At 34.9% G+C, this 23,064-nt stretch overlaps 2 protein-coding genes across 4 annotated transcripts in view; both read right to left on the bottom strand.

The window, feature by feature from the left end:
• The window catches only part of wge (BAH domain and coiled-coil containing protein winged eye), a 141,221-nt gene extending 122,173 nt beyond the window's left edge, over positions 1 to 19,048 (bottom strand). For 2 of the 3 annotated variants that reach the window (XM_075290144.1, XM_075290145.1), the window contains exon 1: positions 16,073 to 19,047. In XM_075290144.1, the coding sequence (XP_075146259.1) occupies positions 16,073 to 16,790 (718 nt within the window). In that variant the 5' untranslated portion in view covers positions 16,791 to 19,047. Of the gene's footprint in view, positions 1 to 16,072 lie in introns of all 3 variants that reach the window. The other variant, XM_075290146.1, reaches the window with a different exon arrangement.
• Positions 19,049 to 20,829: 1,781 nt separating this feature from the next.
• Positions 20,830 to 22,690, bottom strand: RNF220 (ring finger protein 220). The gene is made up of 2 exons (XM_075290143.1): positions 22,170 to 22,690; positions 20,830 to 22,006 (listed from the first exon to the last, which is right to left on the bottom strand). Exons 1-2 carry the CDS (start codon positions 22,488 to 22,490, stop codon positions 21,128 to 21,130), a joined length of 1,200 nt encoding a protein of 399 aa, XP_075146258.1. The 5' UTR covers positions 22,491 to 22,690; the 3' UTR covers positions 20,830 to 21,127.
• Positions 22,691 to 23,064: the final 374 nt, after the last annotated feature.

Here is a 23,064-nt window from a genome sequence, read left to right as displayed (position 1 = left end):
GTTGATATTAGTGTAGATGGCGAAACGAGTCCAACCATAAATTACCCCAAAATTATCGGACAAAGAAACTTTATTACCGACATATAAGGCCAATACCAGTCAGTGGTAAACTATGCATCGCCAGAGTGTGTACCTCCGACAATTGATGCACTGTGGAATAACATACAGACCTGAACAGTGCCCTTAGAACTGTGACACCCCACTTTTTTTCCTTCGTTTTGTTTTGTTATTGTTGGTTTTGTTCTTTAATCATTGTTGTTTTTTTGATTTCAGCTTAAAACCATACATTGACTAAACTACGGAAGGTTGAAGTGTGGTTAATTGTTGGGTTTAATGACTGCCTGAATTTATTCTGATAATTGGTTTATAGTTTTGCTGCAATTAGAGGATGCTGATGAGGAATGTGGTAATTCCGAAACGTGCGTCCATCTAACCATCTTGCAGTCTATAGGGCTTTGCCCAAATAAATTTGACAAACATTCTTTTCATCTCTTGGTTAAGCTACACTTGTAGTTTAGTCAATGTATGGTCAAAAACAAAAAAAAAACAACAGCAATGGTCCATACTTTTATATAGAAATAACATTTTAACAAAATTTCCTAAAGAAATAAAATTGTGACCAAATTTTCTATAGAAATGAATTTTGACAAAAATGTAGATAGGAAAAACATTTTGGCAAAATTTTCTACAGAAATAAAATTTTGACAAAAAAGGAAATAAAATTTTGACAAAATTTTCTATAGAATAAACTTTTGACAAAATTTTCTATATAAATAAAATTTTGACAAAATTTTTCTATAGACATAAAATTTTGACAAAATTTTCTATAGAAATAAAATTTTAACAAAATTTTCTATAGAAATAATGAAAAAATGTTCTATAGAAATAAAATTTTGACAAAATTTTCTATAGAAACAAAATTTTGACAAAATGTTCTATAGAAATAAAATTTTTACAAAATTTTCTATAGAAATAAAATTTTGACAAAATTTTCTATAGAAATAAATTTTGACAAAAATGTCGATAGGAATAAAATTTTGACAACATTTTCTATACAAATACAATTTTGACAACATTTTCTATAGAAATAAAATTTTGACAAAATTTCCTATAGAAATAAAATTTTGACACAATTTTCTATAGAAATAATTGACAAAATTTTCTATAGAAATAAAATTTTGACAAAAATTTTCTATAGAAATAAAATTTTGACAAAAATTTTCTATAGAAATAACATTTTGACAAAATTTTCTATAGAAATAAAATTTTGACAAAATTTTCTATAGAAATAAAATTTTGACAAAATGTTCTATAGAAATAAAATTTTGACAAAATTTTCTATAGAAATAAAATTTTGACAAAATGTTCTATAGAAATAAAATTTTTACAAAATTTTCTATAGAAATAAAATTTTGACAAAATTTTCTATAGAATTGACAAAATTTTCTATAGAAATAAAATTTTGACAAAATTTTCTATCAAAATAAAATTTTGACAATATTTCCTATAGAAATAAAATTTTGACAAAATTTTCTATAGAAATAAAATTTTGACAAAATTTTCTATAGAAACAAAATTTTGACAAAATTTTTTATAGAAATAAAATGTTCAGAAAATTTCTACAGAAATAAAATTTTGACAAAATTTTCTATACAAATACAATTTTGACAACATTTTCTATAGAAATAAAATTTTGACAAAATTTCCTATAGAAATAAAATTTTGACACAATTTTCTATAGAATTGACAAAATTTTCTATAGAAATAAAATTTTGACAAAAATTTTCTATAGAAATAAAATTTTGACAAAAATTTTTTATAGAAATAAAATTTTGACAAACATTTTCTATAGAAATAAAATTTTGACAAAATTTTCTATAGAAATAAAATTTTAACAAAATTTTCTATAGAAATAATGAAAAAATGTGCTATAGAAATAAAATTTTGACAAAATTTTCTATAGAAATAAAATTTTGACAAAATGTTCTATAGAAATAAAATTTTTACAAAATTTTCTATAGAAATAAAATTTTGACAAAATTTTCTATAGAAATAAAATTTTGACACAATTTTCTATAGAATTGATAAAATTTTCTATAGAAATAAAATTTTGACAAAATTTTCTATAGAAATAAAGATTGGACAAAACTTTTCCATAGAAATAACATATCAATAAAAAAAATTTCTAAAGAAATAAAATTGTAAAATTGTGAATTTTGACAAAATTTTCTATAGAAATAAAATTTTCACAAAATTTTCTATAGAAATAAAATTTTCAGAAAATTTTCTATAGAAATAAAATTTTGACAAAATTTTCTATAGAAATAAAATTTTCAGAAAATTTTCTATAGAAATAAAATTTTGACAAATTTTTCTATAGAAATAAAATTTTGACAAAATTTTAGAAAAAAAATACAAAATTTTCTATGGAAATAAAATTTGACAATATTTTCTATAGAAATACAGTTTTGACAAAACTTTTCCATAGAAATAAAATGTTGACAAAATTTTCTATAGAAATAAAATTTTGACAACATTTTCTACAGAAATAACATTTTGACAAAAATTTCTATAGAAATAAAATTTTGACAAAAATTTCTATAGAAATAAAATTTTGACAAAATTTTCTATAGAAATAAAATTAAAAAAAAATCTATAGAAATTAAATTTTGACAGAATATCTTGTTTTTGTGAAAAAATATTTTCTTGTTTTTATGGTATCGGCAGTTTAGTTAAAATTATATGAAATTAACCTAAATTTTCCTTCGTGGTAGGAACACTTTTTTTGAGTGTATTTTTTAAACTTTTTTTCTCTTTATCTTCATACATTTCTTCATAATAAATTATCATGTTTTTTTCGGTGATCGCTTGCGATTTTATAGCACAATTGGCATCACTTGAAACTAACCACAATATTAACCAAACATATATACACACACACGCAAGTACTTTCGGCACATACGACGAAAATGTTCATTGGTTGGGGCATAGCCATTGTGGTGGGGGTTTGATCGAAGTTGGGGAGCTTATTTTTTAAGGGGGTCGGATTCGTTCGTGTGTTTGGCAAGCTATATAGAATGAAATGGGGGGAGAACCATGGCAATATGAAGAGATGTGAACACAAATTCGACGTCACGAAATTTTGCCATTATTTTTTATTGCGTTTTTGGCATTTGTTGTTGCTGTTGTTGTTGTCTTTCTTTCTACGAACAAGCAACAACAATAGCAACAACTTTTACCGCCACTGTAACTTGGACTACCACACTGCATTCAGTGGAGTGTTGCTGCAGAAAACCACCAAACTAACACGGCGTTACAATTGTACAAATTCAGTGAACGATTTTTATCTGAAAAATAAAATTACGTGGCCAGGGCAGAGTTAAAATGTAATGGGATAAAAGTCGTCGTCGAAGAAGAAGAAGAAAATAACAACCAACATCGGCAACTACTTCTACTGATGGCTATGACAAAAAAAAAATACAAAGGCGCAATAGTCCGACCCCACAGACACACACTTTGTAGTTAGAAGCAAAAAAAACGAAACTAATTATGAATTCAAACAAGAGCCTTTTGTGTTGTGAAAATCGCTACTGATGACTATTTGTTTTTTTTTCTTCTTCTTGTTATTGCGAAATCCAGCGGCAAAAAGCCAAGTTACAAAGTCCTCAGACAGTATTTTTTTATTCATATGAATGAACGGGAAGAAATCCCCATATACCTGAAATGTAGGCAAGATTGCTTAAGTCGTTTTTTTTTTTTTGTTAAGCAACTAATAAGGGAGATATGATGACTTTGTCACTTTATATCGTAGTTTTCCATCTTTTGAGTAGACACAGAAAATCAAATATATTCTCCAAAAATTGTTTTGCTATTTGGAATCCAAAATAGTTGGGTTATTATGTAAAATCTACCGAAATTTATTTTTCTAAGAATTATCTAGTAAAATACATAATATTTTAGAACCGAACACATAACAAATCTACTTTCTAATAAACTTATGATGAGTTGGATTCTAAAAAAAAGTGCAAAATCTTGGCTATGTTGTAGCTTTTGGTCTTAGTATCCCAGCAAAAAGTGGAAGTTGTTCCACAAACATTTCTTCTGAAGCGCATAACGGCATCCCCCATCAAGCTTTTTCCACTTCCGATGCAGTCTTTTTGAACAAGTCCACAAATATTTCTTTTAAAGCGCATTCCGGGATCTCTTATCGATTTTTTCACTTCCGATGCAATCTTTTTAGACAAGTCATAGAAAGTACGGAATTACGCCGTTTTAAGTGAAAATTTAAGCTTTGGACAATTAAATTTCGCAAAACAGAATAGAAAATCTATAAAACGATAAAAAAAAAAAAAACAAAAAACAAAAAAAACAAAAAAAACAAATAAAAAAATTCATCCCCGATGGGATTTGGCGTTTGACTTTTTCACTTCCATGGAAGTTCTTTTGAGAATGTTTTGCAAACTATGATAATTTTTAATTTTTTGTTGATTTTTAATGGAAAAATATATTTATACAAAAATATACGCCGAAAAAAAAAAATAATAACGATGTATAACATAAAAAAATATTTTTTTAGAAAAATATTGAATAAAAAAATTTCCGTTGGTGAGACTTGAACCAACGGTCTTTATTTTTTCATTCATAATAATAAAGAACATCTCAGGAAGTAGTTAGAATAACATACCGTGGTGTCATATTAGGTTCATGTCACAAACATTTGAATAGACGTTTTGATGCATCGATGGCGTTTGTGGTTGAGTGGGCGTCCTCTTATGGTGCCAACAGACCCAGGTTCAACCCCCCCGGTGAACCTGGGTCTGTTGGCGAAGATGTTTTTCAATTTGTAAAAATTAAATAATAAAGAAATAAAACTAAAAATATTGATAAAAATAAAAAGTGAAATTGGAAAAAAGCTTTTGTTTTTTAGTTTTTTAAATTTCTTTATCCAAATGCACTTCTAAGTCGCAACTTCTAAAGCAATGCAAAGGATCCAAAAATGGAGTACTTCCGTCCTATGACAAGCAGGGGATCCAAACTACTTTTTTCGAAGCTATTTTTTTGCTGTGATGCCTTATCACATGCTAAATTATCAATAACTTTAGGGTGATGAAATTAGCAATAACCTTCTTTCGGAAACGAAGACGCACTTAGAATCTATATGGGAAGAAGAGAATCAGAAAAATTCTTAAAGATGGTGCGACGACAATCGGTAGGGCCTTAGGATAAAAAATGTTGGATATGTGACGTGGCATTTCCTAGGCCCACATTCCCACATTCACTGTAAGATCCGCATCTCGTCATTTGTCGTGAGATAACACTGACTTCCTAATTCAGAAAAATAAGCAAATTTTCCACTGGGAAATTTGTTTTTCAAAATATTCCCCATTAAGGTCTATACAATTGTGCATGCATTTGATACAATTGTCGAAGCACTTTTGCAACTTTGATTGAGGTACCTTCTTCAGGAGTCGAAAAACGTTGACCTCTCATTTTAATGTTTACGTACATGCAGAGGAGGAATATGATCATCTCAAACATGTTTCAAATGTTTTTTTTGTATGGTGACCATAAAACATGTTTGTCACTAAAATGTTATTTTCTCGTCAAATATAACCTGCTTGCCGAAATCAGATACATGATTTCCGATAAAATAACATGGTTGCGAAAACCATGGTACATTGTCACCACCCAAAAATAACATTTTGCTCTTAAAACATGTTTGAGGTGATCATATTCCTTCTCTGGGTGAGCCAACCTATAGCCCCCAGATTTGGCTTGCGGAGCCTCTAAGAGAAGCAAATTTCATCCGATCCGCCTGACATTTGGTACATGGTGTCAGCATATGATCTCTAACAACCATGCAAAAATCGGTCCACATCGGTCCATAATTATATATAGCCCCCATATAAACCCATCCCCCTATTTGACTTGCCGAGCCTCTAAGAGAAGCAAATTTCATCCGATCCCCCCGATATAAGCGACCCCCATATTTCAATTCTGGCACTCTACGTACCGTGCAAAAGTCCATATCGATTCGTAATTATTTGTAGACTTACCAATACATAACTTTTTTGTCTAATATATACCACGTATGGACTAACTCACAATGTAGAAAACGATGTTAAGAAGATACCACAACCCAAGTAATTCGATTGTGGATGACAGTCTGTCGTAGAAGTTTCTACTCAATCCATGGTGGAGGGTACATAATATTTGGCCTGGCCGAACTTACGGCCGTATATATACTTGTTATTTCTCGCATTTAGCATTTAGAGGACTATTTGCATGTATGACTTGCATACAAAGGGTAATACACAGGTTGTTTGTCAGTATCAATAGAACTCTAAAAAGCTTTTCAGCAATAGTTTATCTAGTCTCAGTAATTTAAAAATTAGGCAGTACTCAGTGATACTATAGCTACCTGGCTATTTCATCTCAGACCGATCGAGAATATACTATAAAGCCACCATCCTTCCCACCCTTACCTATACATACAAAAAAGGAGTAATGCAAATTATTTATTCCCCATGCCATTGAATAATCGAAGTACTCTTGAGAAAAATTGTCATGCATGCATTCATACACTTAATTCCAGAATGCCCTCGGGTTGGCAAGCAGTATAATACCGTTTTCCGTTTAATTTACACATTCATTTTGAAAATCAACCAGCATAAATTTGTTTCATACCAAATTGCATATGATGGGGAAGCAGCATTAAATCCACATACCACCACCACAACCACTTTTTATTCTTCATCTCCTCCCTTTTATTGTCGTCTTATTTGCTGTTGTAGTTCATATTATCCTTACTCATTGGCATACATTAGCATTTAAGGCTATGGGAGTTTTGTTGTATTTTTTTTTTCGAGTCATTTTTATTCGTTTTCATTGAATTGCAGCATTTGATTAGGGGGAAAGGGGTGATGAAGGGGAGGAGCAATGGTTAAAATTGCAATGCACAAAATCCACGGTGACCATTAACAAATTAGCATGACGAGATCTAGTGACAATCTTAGCGGGGGAAACCCTCGAACCATGATGGTTGTGAAAATTTAAGAAATCCAAAATTAGGGGATATAAAAGAACGTGGAGAATTACGGTGATCGCCAATATATTTTTTGGTTGTGTAAAAAATTAAAAAGGGGAAGCCATAAGATGTTTTGCATAAGGGTCATAAATATTTGATCGTTTCCAATAAAAAAAACTGTTTATTTCCATTTGATAAAAGAACTTTAGTTATGGTTAGTAAGTGCTCCTTTGGCAAGACAGAAGTAAAGACTTTTGGACCGGAGTTGAGACCACCATAGGAAGTAGTTTCTGTAACAATGAACTATGAAGATCACAAAATAAATTAATATTCCAAATGTAGGGAAATGTGTTCGATTCTTTTATTAGCAAACTACAGGTGTTTCAATAAAAATCTTCAAGATGTTGATATTGATGTGATCGTCTTTATCGTGACAAAAAACCAGGATAAATTTGATAACTGGATGATTTTATTTGTGAACCCAGAATTTCCAGTAATACAATTCGGTAGTTGATTTCAAAACCGCTGTTTATAGTATATTCAAAACAAGTTTATTTGAATTTCAAAGATTTTGACCTTCCCTTTAGGTTTTTGGTACTGATACAGAACCAAATATAACTTCTCTTTAAAACAGCGACATATTTTAGGGAGCTATCTAGCTTTAAATCTAGGCTCTACACCCTCAAAAAAAAAAATAGCCTGTCAAAATTTGACGTCTGCAAGTCAATTAGTTTGTGAGATAGAGCGTCTTTTGTGAAGCAACTTTTGTTATTGTGAAAAAATGGAAAAAAAGGAATTTCGTGTTTTGATAAAATACTGTTTTCTGAAGAGAAAAAATACGGTGGAAGCAAAAACTTGGCTTGATAATGAGTTTCCGGACTCTGCCCCAGGGAAATCAACAATAATTGATTGGTATGCAAAATTCAAGCGTAGTGAAATGAACACGAAGGACGGTGAACGCAGCGGACGCCCGAAAGAGGTGGTTACCGACGAAAACATCAAAAAAATCCACAAAATGATTTTGAATGACCGTAAAATGAAGTTGATCGAGATAGCAGAGGCCTTAAAGATATCAAAGCAACGTGTTGGTCATATCATTCATCAATATTTGGATATGCGGAAGCTCTGTGCAAAGTGGATGCCGCGCGAGCTCACATTTGACCAAAAACAACAACGTGTTGATGATTCTGAGCTCGTAATACACCACGAGTTTTTCCGTCGATATGTGACAATGGATGAAACATGGCTCCATCACTACACTCCTGAGTCCAATCGACAGTCGGCTGAGTGGACAGCGACCGGTGAACTGTCTCCGAAGGAAAGACTCAAAAGTCCGCTGGCAAAGTAATGGCCTCTGTTTTTTGGGATGCGCATGGAATAATTTTTATCGATTATCTTGAGAAGGGAAAACCATCAACAGTGACTATTATATGGCGTTATTGGAGAGTTTGAAGGTCGAAATCGCGGCAAAACGGCCCCATATGAAGAAGAGAAAAGTGTTGTTCCACAAAGACAAAGCACCGTGCTACAAGTCATTGAGAACGATGGCAAAAATTCATGAATTGGGCTTCGAATTGCTTCCCCACCTATCGTATTCTCCAGATCTGGCCCCCAGCGACTTTTTCTTGTTCTCAGACCTCAAAAGGATGCTCGCAGGGAAAAAAAATTGGCTGCAATGAAGAGGTGATCGCCGAAACTGAGGCCTATTTTGAGGCAAAACCGAAGGAGTACTACCAAAATGGTAGGTCGTTATAATCGTTGTATCGCTCTTGAAGGGAACTATGTTGAATAATAAAAACGAATTTTGACAAAAAAAAAAATGCGTTTTTCTTTTTTAGACCGGGGACTTATCAGCCAACCTGTTAAGAAAATATATGCCAAAAATAATAAAAACGATGCATAACATAAAAAAATATTTTTTTAGAAAAATATTTGATTAAAAAACCAGTAAGGAAAGTCTAAAGTCGGGCGGGGCCGACTATATTATACCCTGCACCACTTTGTAGATCTAAATTTTCGATACCATATCACATCCGTCAAATGTGTTGGGGGCTATATATAAAGGTTTGTCCCAAATACATACATTTAAATATCACTCGGTCTGGAAGAATTTGATAGACTTCTACAAAATCTATAGACTCAAAATTTAAGTCGGCTAATGCACTAGGGTGGAACACAATGTTAGTAAAAAAAATATGGGAAACGTTTAAATCTCAAGCAATTTTAAGGAAACTTCGAAAAAGTTTATTTATGATTTATCGCTCGATATATATGTATTAGAAGTTTAGGAAAATTAGAGTCATGTTTACAACTTTTCGACTAAGCAGTGGCGATTTTACAAGGAAAATGTTGGTATTTTGACCACTAAATCGGAGCAAAAAATTGGCCTCTGTGGGCAAATGAGTGTAAATCGGGCGAAAGCTATATATGGGAGATATATCCAAATCTGAACCGATTTCAACCAAATTTGGCACGCATAGTTACAATGCTAATTCTACTCCCTATGCAAAATGTCAAATAAATCGGAGCAAAAAATTGGCCTCTGTGGGCTATTGAGTGTAAATCGGGCGAAAGCTATATATGGGAGCTATATCTAAATCGGAACCGATTTGGCTGATATTTCGCAAGCTCTTCGAGACTCATAAAATATTCGGATGTACGGAATTTGAGAAAGATCGGTTGATATACACGCCAATTATGACCAGATCGGTGAAAAATATATATGGCAGCTATATCTAAATCTGAACCGATTTTTTCCAAAATCAATAGGGATCGTCTTTGAGCCGAAACAGGACCCTGTACCAAATTTTAGGACAATCGGACTAAAACTGCGAGCTCTACTTTGCACACAAAAATACATCAACAGACAGACGGACAGACAGACGGACATCGCTAAATCGATTCAGAATTTAATTCTAAGCCGATCCGTATACTAAAAGGTTGGTCTATGATTACTCCTTCTTGGCGTTACATACAAATGCACAAACTTATTATACCCTGTACCACAGTAGTGGTGAAGGGTATAAAAATGCCACTGGTGAGATTTGAACCTGCGTTTCTTATTTTTTCGTTCATACTAATAAAGAACATCTCGAGAAGCAATTAGAATGTTATTCCTTGGTGTGGTATTAGGATTATATCACAAACATTTGAATTGACCTTTCGACGCTTTATATTCAATGGCGTTTGTGGCTGAGTGTGCTAAGGCGTTATGTTATGTTATGGTGCCATCAAACCCAGGTTCAACCACTGGAGGAGCGAAAAAGTTTTTCAAATTGTAAAAAATTAGATAATAGGAAAATAATAATGTAATAAAAAATATGGTTGAATAACAAGGAAATTGGTTGAAAAAAAAATTTCGTTTTAAATTTCTTCGTTCAAATTAACTTCCAGGGCAAAACTTCTAAAGCTATGCAAAGGGTACAAAAAGGGAGTACTTCCGTCCTATAACAAACTCATGTAAAATTCATTGGAGATGATCCAAGTTTGCACTACTTCCGGATCACAGATTGGGGATCCAAACTACTTTTTTGGAAGCTCTTTTTTGCTGGGAGTCAATTTAAACATGATTTCATTAAATTAGAAATGTTTTTCTTAACTTTAAAGAAATTTGCCTTACTTCAAAGAAATACGTCTTTAACGGAGAGACGCAAATTTCGAAGATTCGTGTCCTAAATATAAACAGAACAATATTAATATTAAGGGAAAAGAAATATTCTCTTAATATGCACAAGTGGCGTGTGCTAAAATTTATTTTGAATAGTCCTTCATATTAGGTCAGTATGTTTTTCAGTGTACATGCACTTTTCTCTTTTACCTACATATAAGTGTAGGAAGCGCGTATCACTCAATAGGAGTAATTTTGAACCCCCTACAGAAATATTTAATCATTGCTTAGCCCTAACGTCAGCGTAAGTTTGTTAAAGCTGTAAGTCGAACTTACTAACATCTTTATTTAGTGATGACAAAAAATCTCTTCATCTCTATACAAAATGAATGAATTTTTTTGAGACCCCAACATTTGGAATACCTTTTTTCAATTATCTTCCTAACAACTTGAAGGTCATACGCATGCAATGCCCATAGGCCATAATCCTTCAGAGTATTATAGTGCCCATCAATTGCCACATCCATCTTGCTTCACACCTTTGTCAAGATCTAAGATTATTTTTGAGATATCAATGTGGATATGGTTTGCCTTTAATTTCTTCCATTACCTTGTCGAAAAACAAAACGCATGGGCATTAGAGTGCGTGTGTGTGTGCTAACTCATTTCGAAAGGCTTAACCCCCAGTACTCTTCTATGCTATCAGCTGAAGCAGCAGCACTAGCCAGACTAAACAAATGAAATAAACCTCATGTCATTTCGCCACTTTAAATTGACCGTTTGTCACTTTCTTGCTTTCTTGTTATCTGAAGTTTCCGGGCAGGGGGGAGAGAGGCATTACTTTTTGGTAAATGGAGGGCTAAAGAGGTGAGGAAAACAAATGCTGTAGAAAATAAAAAGCATGACATGCTATTTTATTCGAAAAACCAAAATACAACCAACAACAACAACACTATTGTTTATGGAATATGTTACCTTAGCTTTTTTGTGTGCGTTGCATGTTTTTTTTGTTTTTTGGCTTTTGTGTTGTTGTCTTTCTTTCTTGTTACTTAACAAGAGCACCCTATTATTGTCTACACCCCCTCCCCCTTTTGTTCCTCATAAATTTGAGTGTCCCTTGTTTCACCAAATTATTCATATCTTCTGCTGAATTGAATTTTCTGTTGCTGAGATATAAGGCGCGCATTTTTTTTGTATGTGTGCATGGCTTTGATTTTGTTTCTTGTTTAGTCTGGCCTAAAGCACTACAGGTGGTAATGCGTATACAAACTTATTTGCTGAGTGGTAGCACTCAATGAGAGAGAGCCTCGCCAGAAATTGTTATTGGTTATGGTTGTTTTTGTTTTGTTTCCTTGTTGTTCTAAAAAAAGTTTGAAGCGGTTTGGACGCTCTTTTTTAAGTCCACTTTTTTTTTATTTAGTGCTTTTGATTCTTACTTCAGTTTGCCGTTTTTAGATTTTTTAGGATTTACACATTCAAACTTCCCGCGAACAACCCATAGGCGACAAGCGGAAACTTCTCCCATTTCCATGAATGCAGCATGATTATATTTTCATATCAATTCTTAGGGATTCATTCTTATTAGAAAGAAAAAAGAGGACATTTCCAATTTTTTTTTTTTTTTTGAATGGTAAAATTTCTACTATCATTTGCTTGGAAAACTCGATTTGCAGTCTTTCGTATATTTAGATTTTAGGTCGATTTTTTAAATTCAATATTGAGACTTTCTTAAATTTTGGAAAAAAAAGAAAAAAATAAACAAAAAAACAAGTATAAAATTTTGACAACATATTCTAAGGCAATACAATTTTGGTAGGTTATTTTTAGCTCGAGTGGCAATCGTGATTTTTCTGTGATTGGGGATCGGTTTATTTGGTGGCTATATATAACATAGATCGATACGGACCATTTTTGGCATGGTTGTTATCGGCCATACACTAGCGAAATGTACCAAATATCAACCGTATCGGATGAATTTTGCTCCTTCAAGAAGCTCCGGAGGTCAAATATGGGGATCGGTTTATATGGGGGCTATATATAATTATGAACCGATATGGACCAAGTTTTGTATGGTTGTTAGATACCATATACTAACACCACGTACTAAGTTTCAACCGATTCGGACGAATTTTGCTCCTCCAAGAGGCTCCGGAGGTCAAATATGAGGATCGGTTTAAATAGGGGCTATATATAATTATGGACCGATATGGACCATTTCTGGCATGGTTGTCAGAGACCATATAGTAACACCACGTACCAAATTTCAGCCGGATCGTATGAAATGTGCTTCTCTTAGAGGCTGCGCAAACTAAATCTGGGGATCGGTTTATATGGGGGCTATATACAATTATGAACCGATGTGGATCAATTTTTGTATGTATGTTAGAGACTATATAACAACACCATGTTCCAAATTTCAGCGGATCGGATGAAATTTGCTACTCTTAGAGATTTGCGTGAGTCTTTAAAAGTAGTTCGTGCGTGAGTACTGGTTTTCATTTCGTGAATGTGCGTGAGTGGGATTGGCTACCACACGTATCGTGCGTGAGCGTGCGTGAATAAACATTTTGCTTCGTGATATGCGTGAGTGTGGGTGAAATTTCAGTCACGCGCACACCTCTAATAGTTGCTACCCGTGTCGCCGTGGTGCCTACACAAGGTCGTGGGTCGATTCCTGCTTCGACCGAACACCAAAACGTTTTTCAGCGGTGGATTATCCCACTTCAGTAATGCTGGTGACATTTCTAAATGTTTCAAAGCTTCTACAAGAGGTTTCACTGCAATGCCATTCGGACTTGGCTATAAAAAGGAGGCCCCTTGACATTGATCTTTATATGGAATCGGACAGCACTCAGAGATAAGAGAGAAGTTTACCACTAAAGTGTGATACGGTCAAAATTTGGTCAATATAAACTTGACGTATTTCTTTCAATTTTGCATTTAAAAAACCTGAACACCCCTCATTTTGAATGTGTGTGTGTGTAGAATGTTGCTCCTATTTTGATTTTGGAATTCACTCTTCAGTTGTCAAAATGCCGTCCAAGCAAGAAGAGCAGCGTATCAAAATTTTGCTCGCGCGAAAATCCGAGCTACTCGCACGCAAAGCTGGCAAAATCGCTAAAAGTTGCCAAATCAACCGATACAAATGTAATTAAAATGTTTGGGGAACGTTTGTCGACAGCCAGGAAGTCTGGATCGGGGGGAAATCGAAAACCGGAAGCCGCTGAGACGACAAAGAGAGTTGCTGGTAGTTTCAAGCGAAACCCTAACCTCTCTTTCCGAGATGCCGCAAATAAGCTGGGTGTATCGTCTACAACCGTGCATCGAGCCAAAAAACGAGCCGGACTATCGACTTACAAGAAGGTAGTGACTCCAAATCGCGATGATAAACAAAATACGACGGCCAAAGCGCGATCCCGGAGGCTGTACACGATGATGCTGACGAAGTTTGACTGCGTGGTAATGGACGACGAAACCTACGTCAAAGCCGTCTACAAGCAGCTTCCGGGACAGGAGTTTTATACGGCAAAAGGAAGGGGAAAGGTAGCAGACATTTTCAAGCACATAAAACTGTCAAAGTTCGCAAAGAAATATCTGGTTTGGCAAGCCATCTGTACCTGTGGCTTGTAAAGCAGCATTTTCATAGCTTCCGGGACTGTCAACCAAGAAATTTACGTGAAAGAGTGTTTGAATAAACGTCTGCTGCCTTTCCTGAAGAAGCACGGTTATTCCGTACTGTTTTGGCCGGATTTGGCATCTTGTCATTACGGTAAAAAGGCCATGGAGTGGTACGCCGCCAACAACGTGCAGGTGGTTCCCAAGGACAAGAACCCTCCCAACACGCCAGAGATCCGCCCAATTGAGAAATACTGGGCTATTGTCAAGCGGAAGATCAAAAAAACTAATAAGGACGAGCAGCAGTTCAAGGCAAACTGGCTTTCTGCGGCGAAGAAGGTGGACAAGGTGGCTGTACAAAATCTGATGGCAGGTGTCAAGCGTGAGGCCCGGCAATTCGGATTTGGAAAAGCGAAAGCCTAACTGAATATTTTTCCTGAATTTTATACTAATTGAACTTGAAAAAGAAATTTAATTTTATTTTTTAAATAAACGATTTCACCGATTTACACGCGTTTTCCCTTGACCAAATTTTGACCGTATCACCCTTTATGGTATCACAATGGATTGAATATTGTAAGTGAGACTGATACATCGGGCTGCCACCTAAACTAGCCTAGTTGCTACCCGATGTCCATTGCGGTACCAGAGGCGATGAACTTATCTCTTATCAATGGATGCTACCCGATTCTATGTTCCAGTTCAATGACAAGGTGGCACACATTTGAGGTAGTTCTTGTCATTTATCCTAAAACTTTTGATAACTCTCGTCATACTATCCGGAGAGCCTTCTCCGCATTAAATTAAAGGTTGGTGGAAACATACTAAAAGTGTCCACTAAAATTAGAATAAATAGGTATAGGTCTCATCGGTCCTATTTTGCTAGGCAGATGGTAAGGTACCAGGTGTTCTATTTTTGCTCCACTTTTTGCACTTTATACACAACATGAAAACGATCATCTTCACGGTAAGGATCCTCCTAACGTTTTTTTATATTCTTTATATACATAGGTTGGAATTTCTACGAAAAGGTGGAGCAAGTGTTCATTTGAAAAAATTGTAGTGAAGTCTTCAAAAGACTGCCTAATTAGATCGATATAGTTTCTACAAATTATTATTATTTTTTTTTTTTTTTTGAAAAAGACAAATTGCCGAATTTTTTATGGACCAAGTGCACCACCCTAGATATAAGCCGTCGGCAGTCGATTATATAATCTCACCCGCCTTCACTGCCGTCGCGTGTAAGGCCCAGGGCGGAAACAGGACTGAAAACCCTCGTGTGGAGTATATTTATTTCTTGAAAAACTCGAAAATACCAAATAAATCCAAAGGGCTACAATAACAACAAAATCTACTGTGAATCCAAGTTTCAGATTCCATGAATGAATTTTGGGTCATCTGTACATGAACCTGAACCTGAGTTACAAAGAGGTATAATTCGGGGTCAATTACTCGTCTTTTCGTTTCCTAAATTGCTAGTCGTCGTACTGCAAAAACAAGTAGTGTCAATTAAAGAACCGGTAATGGATTTTTGTTTGATAGCTCAAAATCAAATGACGATTTTCACTGCTATACATTCAGCGAACATTAAATCCGACGGAAAATAGTAAAATTTTAGCAATATCTTAAGTCTTTACAAGTGCTGTACTCTTTGCACTAGCTATTACTTTGATAAGTATTCATGCACAATGGTAGAAATTGTAATTGTACTATTGTGAATTGTATGGAATATGAATTCATTGTGAATGACAGCAATTACCACAACGGAAATTTAAGCTAATTTCCATAAAAAATTATAATTATAAACTAATTCCTTGACTTACTTGAGCTATTCACCATATTTGCTGATCCCGCCGCCGCCATACCACCATGTCCTTTATCAATATCATGCACTTTGGGTGAGGAAGCCTCTATTTTAACCAATGTCGTTAATGTCGATGAGGACATTGTTTTAGCTGCAGCAGCCCCACCGGTAGCTGATGTCAATGCACCAATTGTATGATGTTGTTGATGATGCTGGTGATGATGGTGATTGGTATTGGATGTTGTAACCTCAGAAACTTGACAAGGTTCACGTTTTATCTGAACAAAAGTGTAAGAGGACGATGATGTCGAGGCAGAGGCAGCAACGTTTGGTAGAGGAGAACTAAAAGTTACCGGTGAAGAGGTAACAAAATGTGGAGAAGCAGCAGCAGTTAAAAAGGTTGTGGTATCCAAAGGACCTAGACCTGCCGAAGTAACGGGTACCAAAAAAGTAGTGGTGGTAGCCGAAGTTGTTGTTGAACTAGAACGTTCGAAATGTTGAGCACCAGCGGCTGTGTGATGGGTGGTAGTTAAAGGCAAAGGCGGCGGCGGTGGTGGATGATGGGATTGCAATTGTGGTGATAAATGATGCTGATGATGATTCGAGCCGCCGGCGGCTAAAACTGTAGATCTCAAAACATCAGAGGCTGTTGATTGATGCTGTTGGTGATTCTGCTGCTGATGCTGAAGATGGGAAGATTGTTGTGAATGCGAGGAGTGGGTATTAAATGATGCCATCTATACGTTTTGGCACCTGATTATAAGGAAGCTAAGCTTATTGTTTGTAGATATTTTCTAGGTTGGTAAAATTTTTTATTTACTGTGTTTTTATTTTGGGAACTTTTTCTTTTGATTGTGTATTTGCTCTCGAACGTTTACATATTTAAGGAACAGGTTTTCTAACGATTTGGGAAGAATACTTTACATACTCATGGTCCGTCCATCCCTTTTTTTCTCTTGTTCAGTGGTAGGGGTGGAGGAGACGGCTTCCGTATGGAAGGCAATTTATATGTCAATTTTTACATGTTTCTAGTTGGAATTTTCATTAAGTTTCACTTCATCCACTTGTCCAGTGTTATAGCATTTAAATGCAAATTCTATGATGACACATAATTAGTGGGCTTACTTAATTCACTACTGCTCCAACGAACCACCAATTCCACTTGTTTATTTATTTCTTAGTAGTAAAATTTATGGGTCATTTTAGTTTTGTAATTTTTAAAATTGGAAAATTCTAGATGGCGTCGGCAAACGAAAATACTCGACAACTACTTCTAGGGGGAGGCAGGGGCGCCACTACCGTATACACTAAGTTCGTGTTATGGGCCGAAACCCACCGACCGAACATTCACTCGCTTCGCTCACTGCTTACTTTCGAACTGGATTTTGTTTGTTTGAATGGCGGCGTTTATAGCCTGTATTTGGAAACGTTTCCTTTTTGGAGTTTGCTGAATGCACTTGGTTTCTTTAGAAAATATCTCACTTTTTTCATTTGCTTTTGTTATGTTTTCTACTCATCTTGGAACACACTCACGGACTCCGCAAAAAAACACTCTGTAATACAAAAGTTGCCTGCTTTTATGCACAAAAATTCACAACGATAAAACTTTAAGGATGATGTTGATGATGATGACGATGCACACTGGGGCGCGTGAGTCTGGTGTTGATTTCTTGGTAAAATTTATCTTCTTTTGGATTTTTTAAATCTTTTTTTGTTTTGCTTTACTCGCACACAGAGTTTTCATGAAACTTTTCTTAGAATTCTTTGGAAACAAACATCACAGACTTTTTTTCCATCTCTCACACCCTAAAAACAAGATTGCCCACAACCATTAACCTGCCACACAGATCACATGCAGGAGGAGGGGGTATCAACGCGAAATAACAACAACAAAGGCAAACGTTTTTTTTTTTTCGGGGGAGGGGGCAATGAAGGTTTCATTCAATGACCAAGGGGTAAAAGAGCAAAACTATATTGCAAAAATTTACTGCGACGGTTTTGATGTTTTAGCACAAACACGAAATCAAAAACTGAAAAGCACACACGAAATGAACGACGTCAAGATACTACTTGCGGCGACTAGGCGCGCGGATCATGGATGGGTACGACGAACGACAAGATACTATAAAAAAAGACGAAGGAACGAAATAAAAGTACACTGACAGAGGGGCGTTTGTTTGTGTTTGTGGCACTGACGTTTCAAAGCAGAGGCATCGATGTTAGCAGCAATGCTGTGTACAGAGCAGTCGACGTTGACGGCAAACCACTTCAAAGCGATGATCAAAACACATACTCATTCACAGTATGCTACTAACAATACAACAACAAAAAGTAACTTTTCAAGTTTTCACTTTTTTGTTTTAATCACTTTTTTCGTTTCTTTCCAATCCAATTTTTGGCCAAAGACGTCACAATATTTTTTGGCTATTAGTTTGTTGCTTGAACTACAACGACGACGATGATGAGCGTTTACGATATCAGCGGCTACCGATTGATTTGCTTTGTTCTTTCAACAGATATATGTGATAATTGTAAACTGCACAACTTTAAAAGAGAATAGATTGCATGCCGGCATTTCTCACACCAAAGAAACAACATTTACAGTTAATAATGCAATCATTTTATTGGCCATATTTCCATATACATATTTCCCATCTTTAATATTTTTCTCTTAAAATTCTTGTTGTTTTTCTTGATTTATTTTGTTACAATATTTATCACATACTCTTTCCTTGTTCATTTTATTCATGTACACACACTCACACACGCATAAATTCTTGGCAAGTTGGTTGGTTTGTGACCAATTTTGTTTGATATTTCGTACACTTTCCTCAAAGAGGAGACCATTTACATTCCACTATTTGATTTGTTTTACACAGGGTTTCATATTTATTTGTTTATTAAATCATTTCTATTTGTTTTCTTCAGATATAATGGGAGGATTTTTGATCCACCCGTCCGTCTAATATCATCGTGTGTCGTCTTCGTTTACTATGAATTAGTGTTATGAAAGTATTGGGTAGATTATATCCCAGTGCCTCGCGAACTTTTGAAAACGTCGTAACAACAGGATTTGATATTACGGCGTTAGACTACTCAATGGGCTATGGTATATTTGGCATTACGCACTTATAGGCACTTTACACGATAAATAGTGAGAAATCAAAACAAAAAAACTTACTGCATAAGTTCTATTCGCATCCAGTATTAACTGGCATGTAACCGTAACAAATATTTACCTTTTGAAGCATATTCATGGTATGTGATAACATTTACAAAATATTGGATACCAAAAAACATATGAAGGCGGGAATCAATGGATAAAGGTGAGTATTAAGTTCGAGTTTAGCCGCTAAAATCGCTAAAGTGAAAACTAAATCAGTAAGAAAAATGCATGAAATTATACGTATTTGTTGCAAATTTTATTATAACTTGATGGGGAAAAGCCCAAAGCAAATTTTCACAAAGTTTGTATTCCTTAAAATGGATTATTAAAGAAAAGTAATCGTGAAAAAATGACGTTTTTAGCGGCTAAACTCGAACTTAATACCCACCCTAAAGGCCAGTATTAAGTTGGCATTATCGCGCTAAAACAGCCATTTTTTCACGATTACTTCTCTTTAATAATTCATTTTAAACCAAGTTATAATAAATTTACCAAAAAAGTTATTATGTTACAGAAAAAGCAAAAATTGGGCGCTAGTTAATTAAAATCGAGTATTCATAAATTATTTTTATACCCTTCACCACTACTGTGGTACAGGGTATAATAAGTTTGTGCATTTGTATGTAACGCCAAGAAGGAAAAGTCTGAGACCCATCGTTTAGTATACCGATCGTCTTAGAATTAAATTCTAAGTCGATTTAGCGATGTCCGTCTGTCTGTCTGTTGATGTATTTTTGTGTGCAAAGTACAGCTCGCAGTTTTAGTCCGATTGTCCTAAAATTTGGTACATCCGAATATTTTATGAGTCTCGAAAAACTTGCAAAATATCAGCCAAATCGGTTCAGATTTAGATAATGCTCTCATATATAGCTTTCGCCCGATTTACACTCATTTGCCCACAGAGGCCAAGTTTTTGCTCCGATTTAGTTGAAATTTTGCACAGGGAGTAGAATTAGCATTATAGCTATGCGTGCCAAATTTGGTTGAAATCGGTTCAGATTTAGATATAGCTCCCATATATAGCTTTCGCCCGATTTACACTCAAATGATCACAGAGACCAATTTTTGCTCCGATTTAGTTGAAATTTTGCACAGGGAGTAGAATTAGCATTGTAGCTATACGTGCCAAATTTGGTTGAAATCGGTTCAGATTTAGACATATCTCCCATATATAGCTTTCGCCCGATTTACACTCATATGACCACAGAGACCAATTTTTTGCTCGGATTTAGTTGAAATTTTGCACAGGGAGTATAATTAGCATTGTAGCTATGCGTGCCAAATTTGGTTGAAACATTTGACGGATGTGATATGGTATCGAAAATTTAGATCTACAAAGTGGTGCAGGGTATAATATAGTCGGCTCCGCCCGACTTTAGACTTTCCTTACTTGTTTAATATTAAAATATGTTTCAGTAAATCGGTTTTCATTTACGATAACTCTAAAGAGAGCATTATGTTCTTTGGGAGATATAAAGGACTCGAAAATACTTTAGCCCACTTCAATTTGCATCCCTTTGCTAAAAAAGATCTTTAATCTTCTGTGGAATGACCATAAGGTGGCCGGGCGGGTCATTTGATTTCCCGTTTTAAAAAGATTTTTTTTCAACTTATTTTAGCATTTGTGATTTTTATTGTAACTGCACTGATATCTTAGAAGCTAAATAAAGTATTTCTATAAAATACCTATTGTCCTCGTTGTAGCCAAAAACTTGAGAAAATAATATGAACATACGACTACACTCTACAAAACTAAAAGGAAAAAATAGTTCTCACATGAATATCAAACGTATACCAATAAACAAAAGGTATAGAAAATAATATAATATATAGGCAATTTTGAAATGCCTGTCTACAACAAGAAGCATCATATTTATGGGCATAATCCAGATATGAATTGCTTTATCATTACATGTAAATACGCCTCAAATCTTTTGGAGTTGTTATTAAATTACACTGGGGACACAATTTACGCGCTCCTAAAGAACGCAACCAACATTGTTCACAATGAACATGCCAGCAACATACTGATATTGCTGGATTTCGATAATCATCTAAACATATGAGACATTTGTATTTTCCTGGAATATGTTGTTGTTCGTAGTAACGCAATTTCGCCTTTAACGAATCAATAATTTGTTGATAATGAGCAGGAGTTGAGGGTTCATCGGGAGTTGCTAACGATGGCGCTGATGATGTGGACGACAAGGCAATCGATGGTGTCGGTATAACATCCGTATTAATTTCTGCATTAATTATTGAGGAATTGATACTATGACTATTAGTAGTGGTAGTGTTTGTATTTCTAGCATTTGTGGAAACTGGACCAGTTGTTATCAGACGACGCATATACGAAGTTATATCGCTTTCGTCGTCATTCACTGTATGCGAAATTACATCATTTTCAGCATATTGTGTTGGACCATAGATTTGTGTATCGTCTTCATCGACATTGAGATCCTCATCTTCATCATCATTATGGCCGTTGTGGCGATGACTTGCACTGCTGCTCCCATTGGTTTGGCCAATACCAATCGCAGCATAACCACCCTGAAGTAAACTTGAAACTCGAATACGCTTTTGGCCAGCCCATTCATATTCCTCGTATTCTTCACCACCTTCATCATCATTGCTGGAATGATCATCACTATTGCTGCGGCCATTTTCTGTGCGATTACTGCGTCGTAAACATTCTTCGGCGTGCTGTTGTATCTCATCTTGGGGAAATGTAGCATTACAAACAGGACATGGATGTTCTGGTATGGTAGGACGTTTTCGAGTTCGTTGCTGCAAGAAAAAATTATAATACATCTAAAATAGCGATATAGATAGCAATGTAGTCAAACAAATTTTTGTCTCTATTCATACATTTTTTTAGAATAGGAAGCCATATAAACCGCATTCTATTGTTTTGACCAAAATACCTCTTAAAGCCCTTTGTATAACCTACCTTCATACGTGATTGACGATTTCTCTGGACCCTCTGGAATACGGTCCATGGTTTACGCCTATCTGCACTGTCATTTGATGAAGTCGTACCTCCAACTATTTCTTCCTCATCTCGGCCAACTTCATTGGACTCGGTCAATAATTGAGCCGTTTGTTTAAGGTTTTGCATTTCTTGTTCACAATGTGAGGCCATCTCAAAGCGATGTAGTTTCTTGTCGCAATTAGGACATTGTAATAAAACCCCATCCTCTGACGGCACTATAGCAGACGTTGTTGTTGCTGTAGTGGATAAATCAGCAGAAGTCGTTTGGGTAGAGGCCATTAACCACTTTTCACTTTTGCAATGTTTACTCTTTAGCCATATATTAAAGAAATAATGGGAATATCAATGTAGACTTTGGAGCTTGCAGATATTGTTAGTAAAATTCAAGAATTATAAAGATTCTTAAGATTTTTTATGATTTGGTTTAACAAGTATGCATTAAATTGTACTATTTCTAGAGTTGCCATAGCAAAGCAACATTTATTTACGAATATGGATGCTGAGAGGAATGAGCAAAAATACGAATTGATGTGAACGAAGACGGTAAAAGAATTAAAGGTAATATTGAGCAAACAGCTGAATTAATATAAGATAAACATATTACCTTTAAGATCGGTATTAAGTTGGCATTATCGCCAAAATAGTCGGAAATGTGCTGTCATATAGGGAAGTAGCGAAATTATAAAACAAATTATATTGCCTATTTTGAAACAATTAAGCATATTCAATAAGGACCTTTGAAATGTATAAATATAAGATTTTTCGTTCATACTTATCTGAACGGTAATGCCCGTGTCCAACATTTCGAGACATATCCCAGATGCTGGCACCACTGTAAGTTATGTTCGACACC

This window comes from Haematobia irritans, chromosome 1, assembly GCF_050003625.1.
Source record: "Haematobia irritans isolate KBUSLIRL chromosome 1, ASM5000362v1, whole genome shotgun sequence".
NCBI classification, from domain to species: Eukaryota; Metazoa; Arthropoda; class Insecta; order Diptera; family Muscidae; genus Haematobia; species Haematobia irritans.
This window is presented reverse-complemented; position numbering and strand designations above follow the sequence as displayed.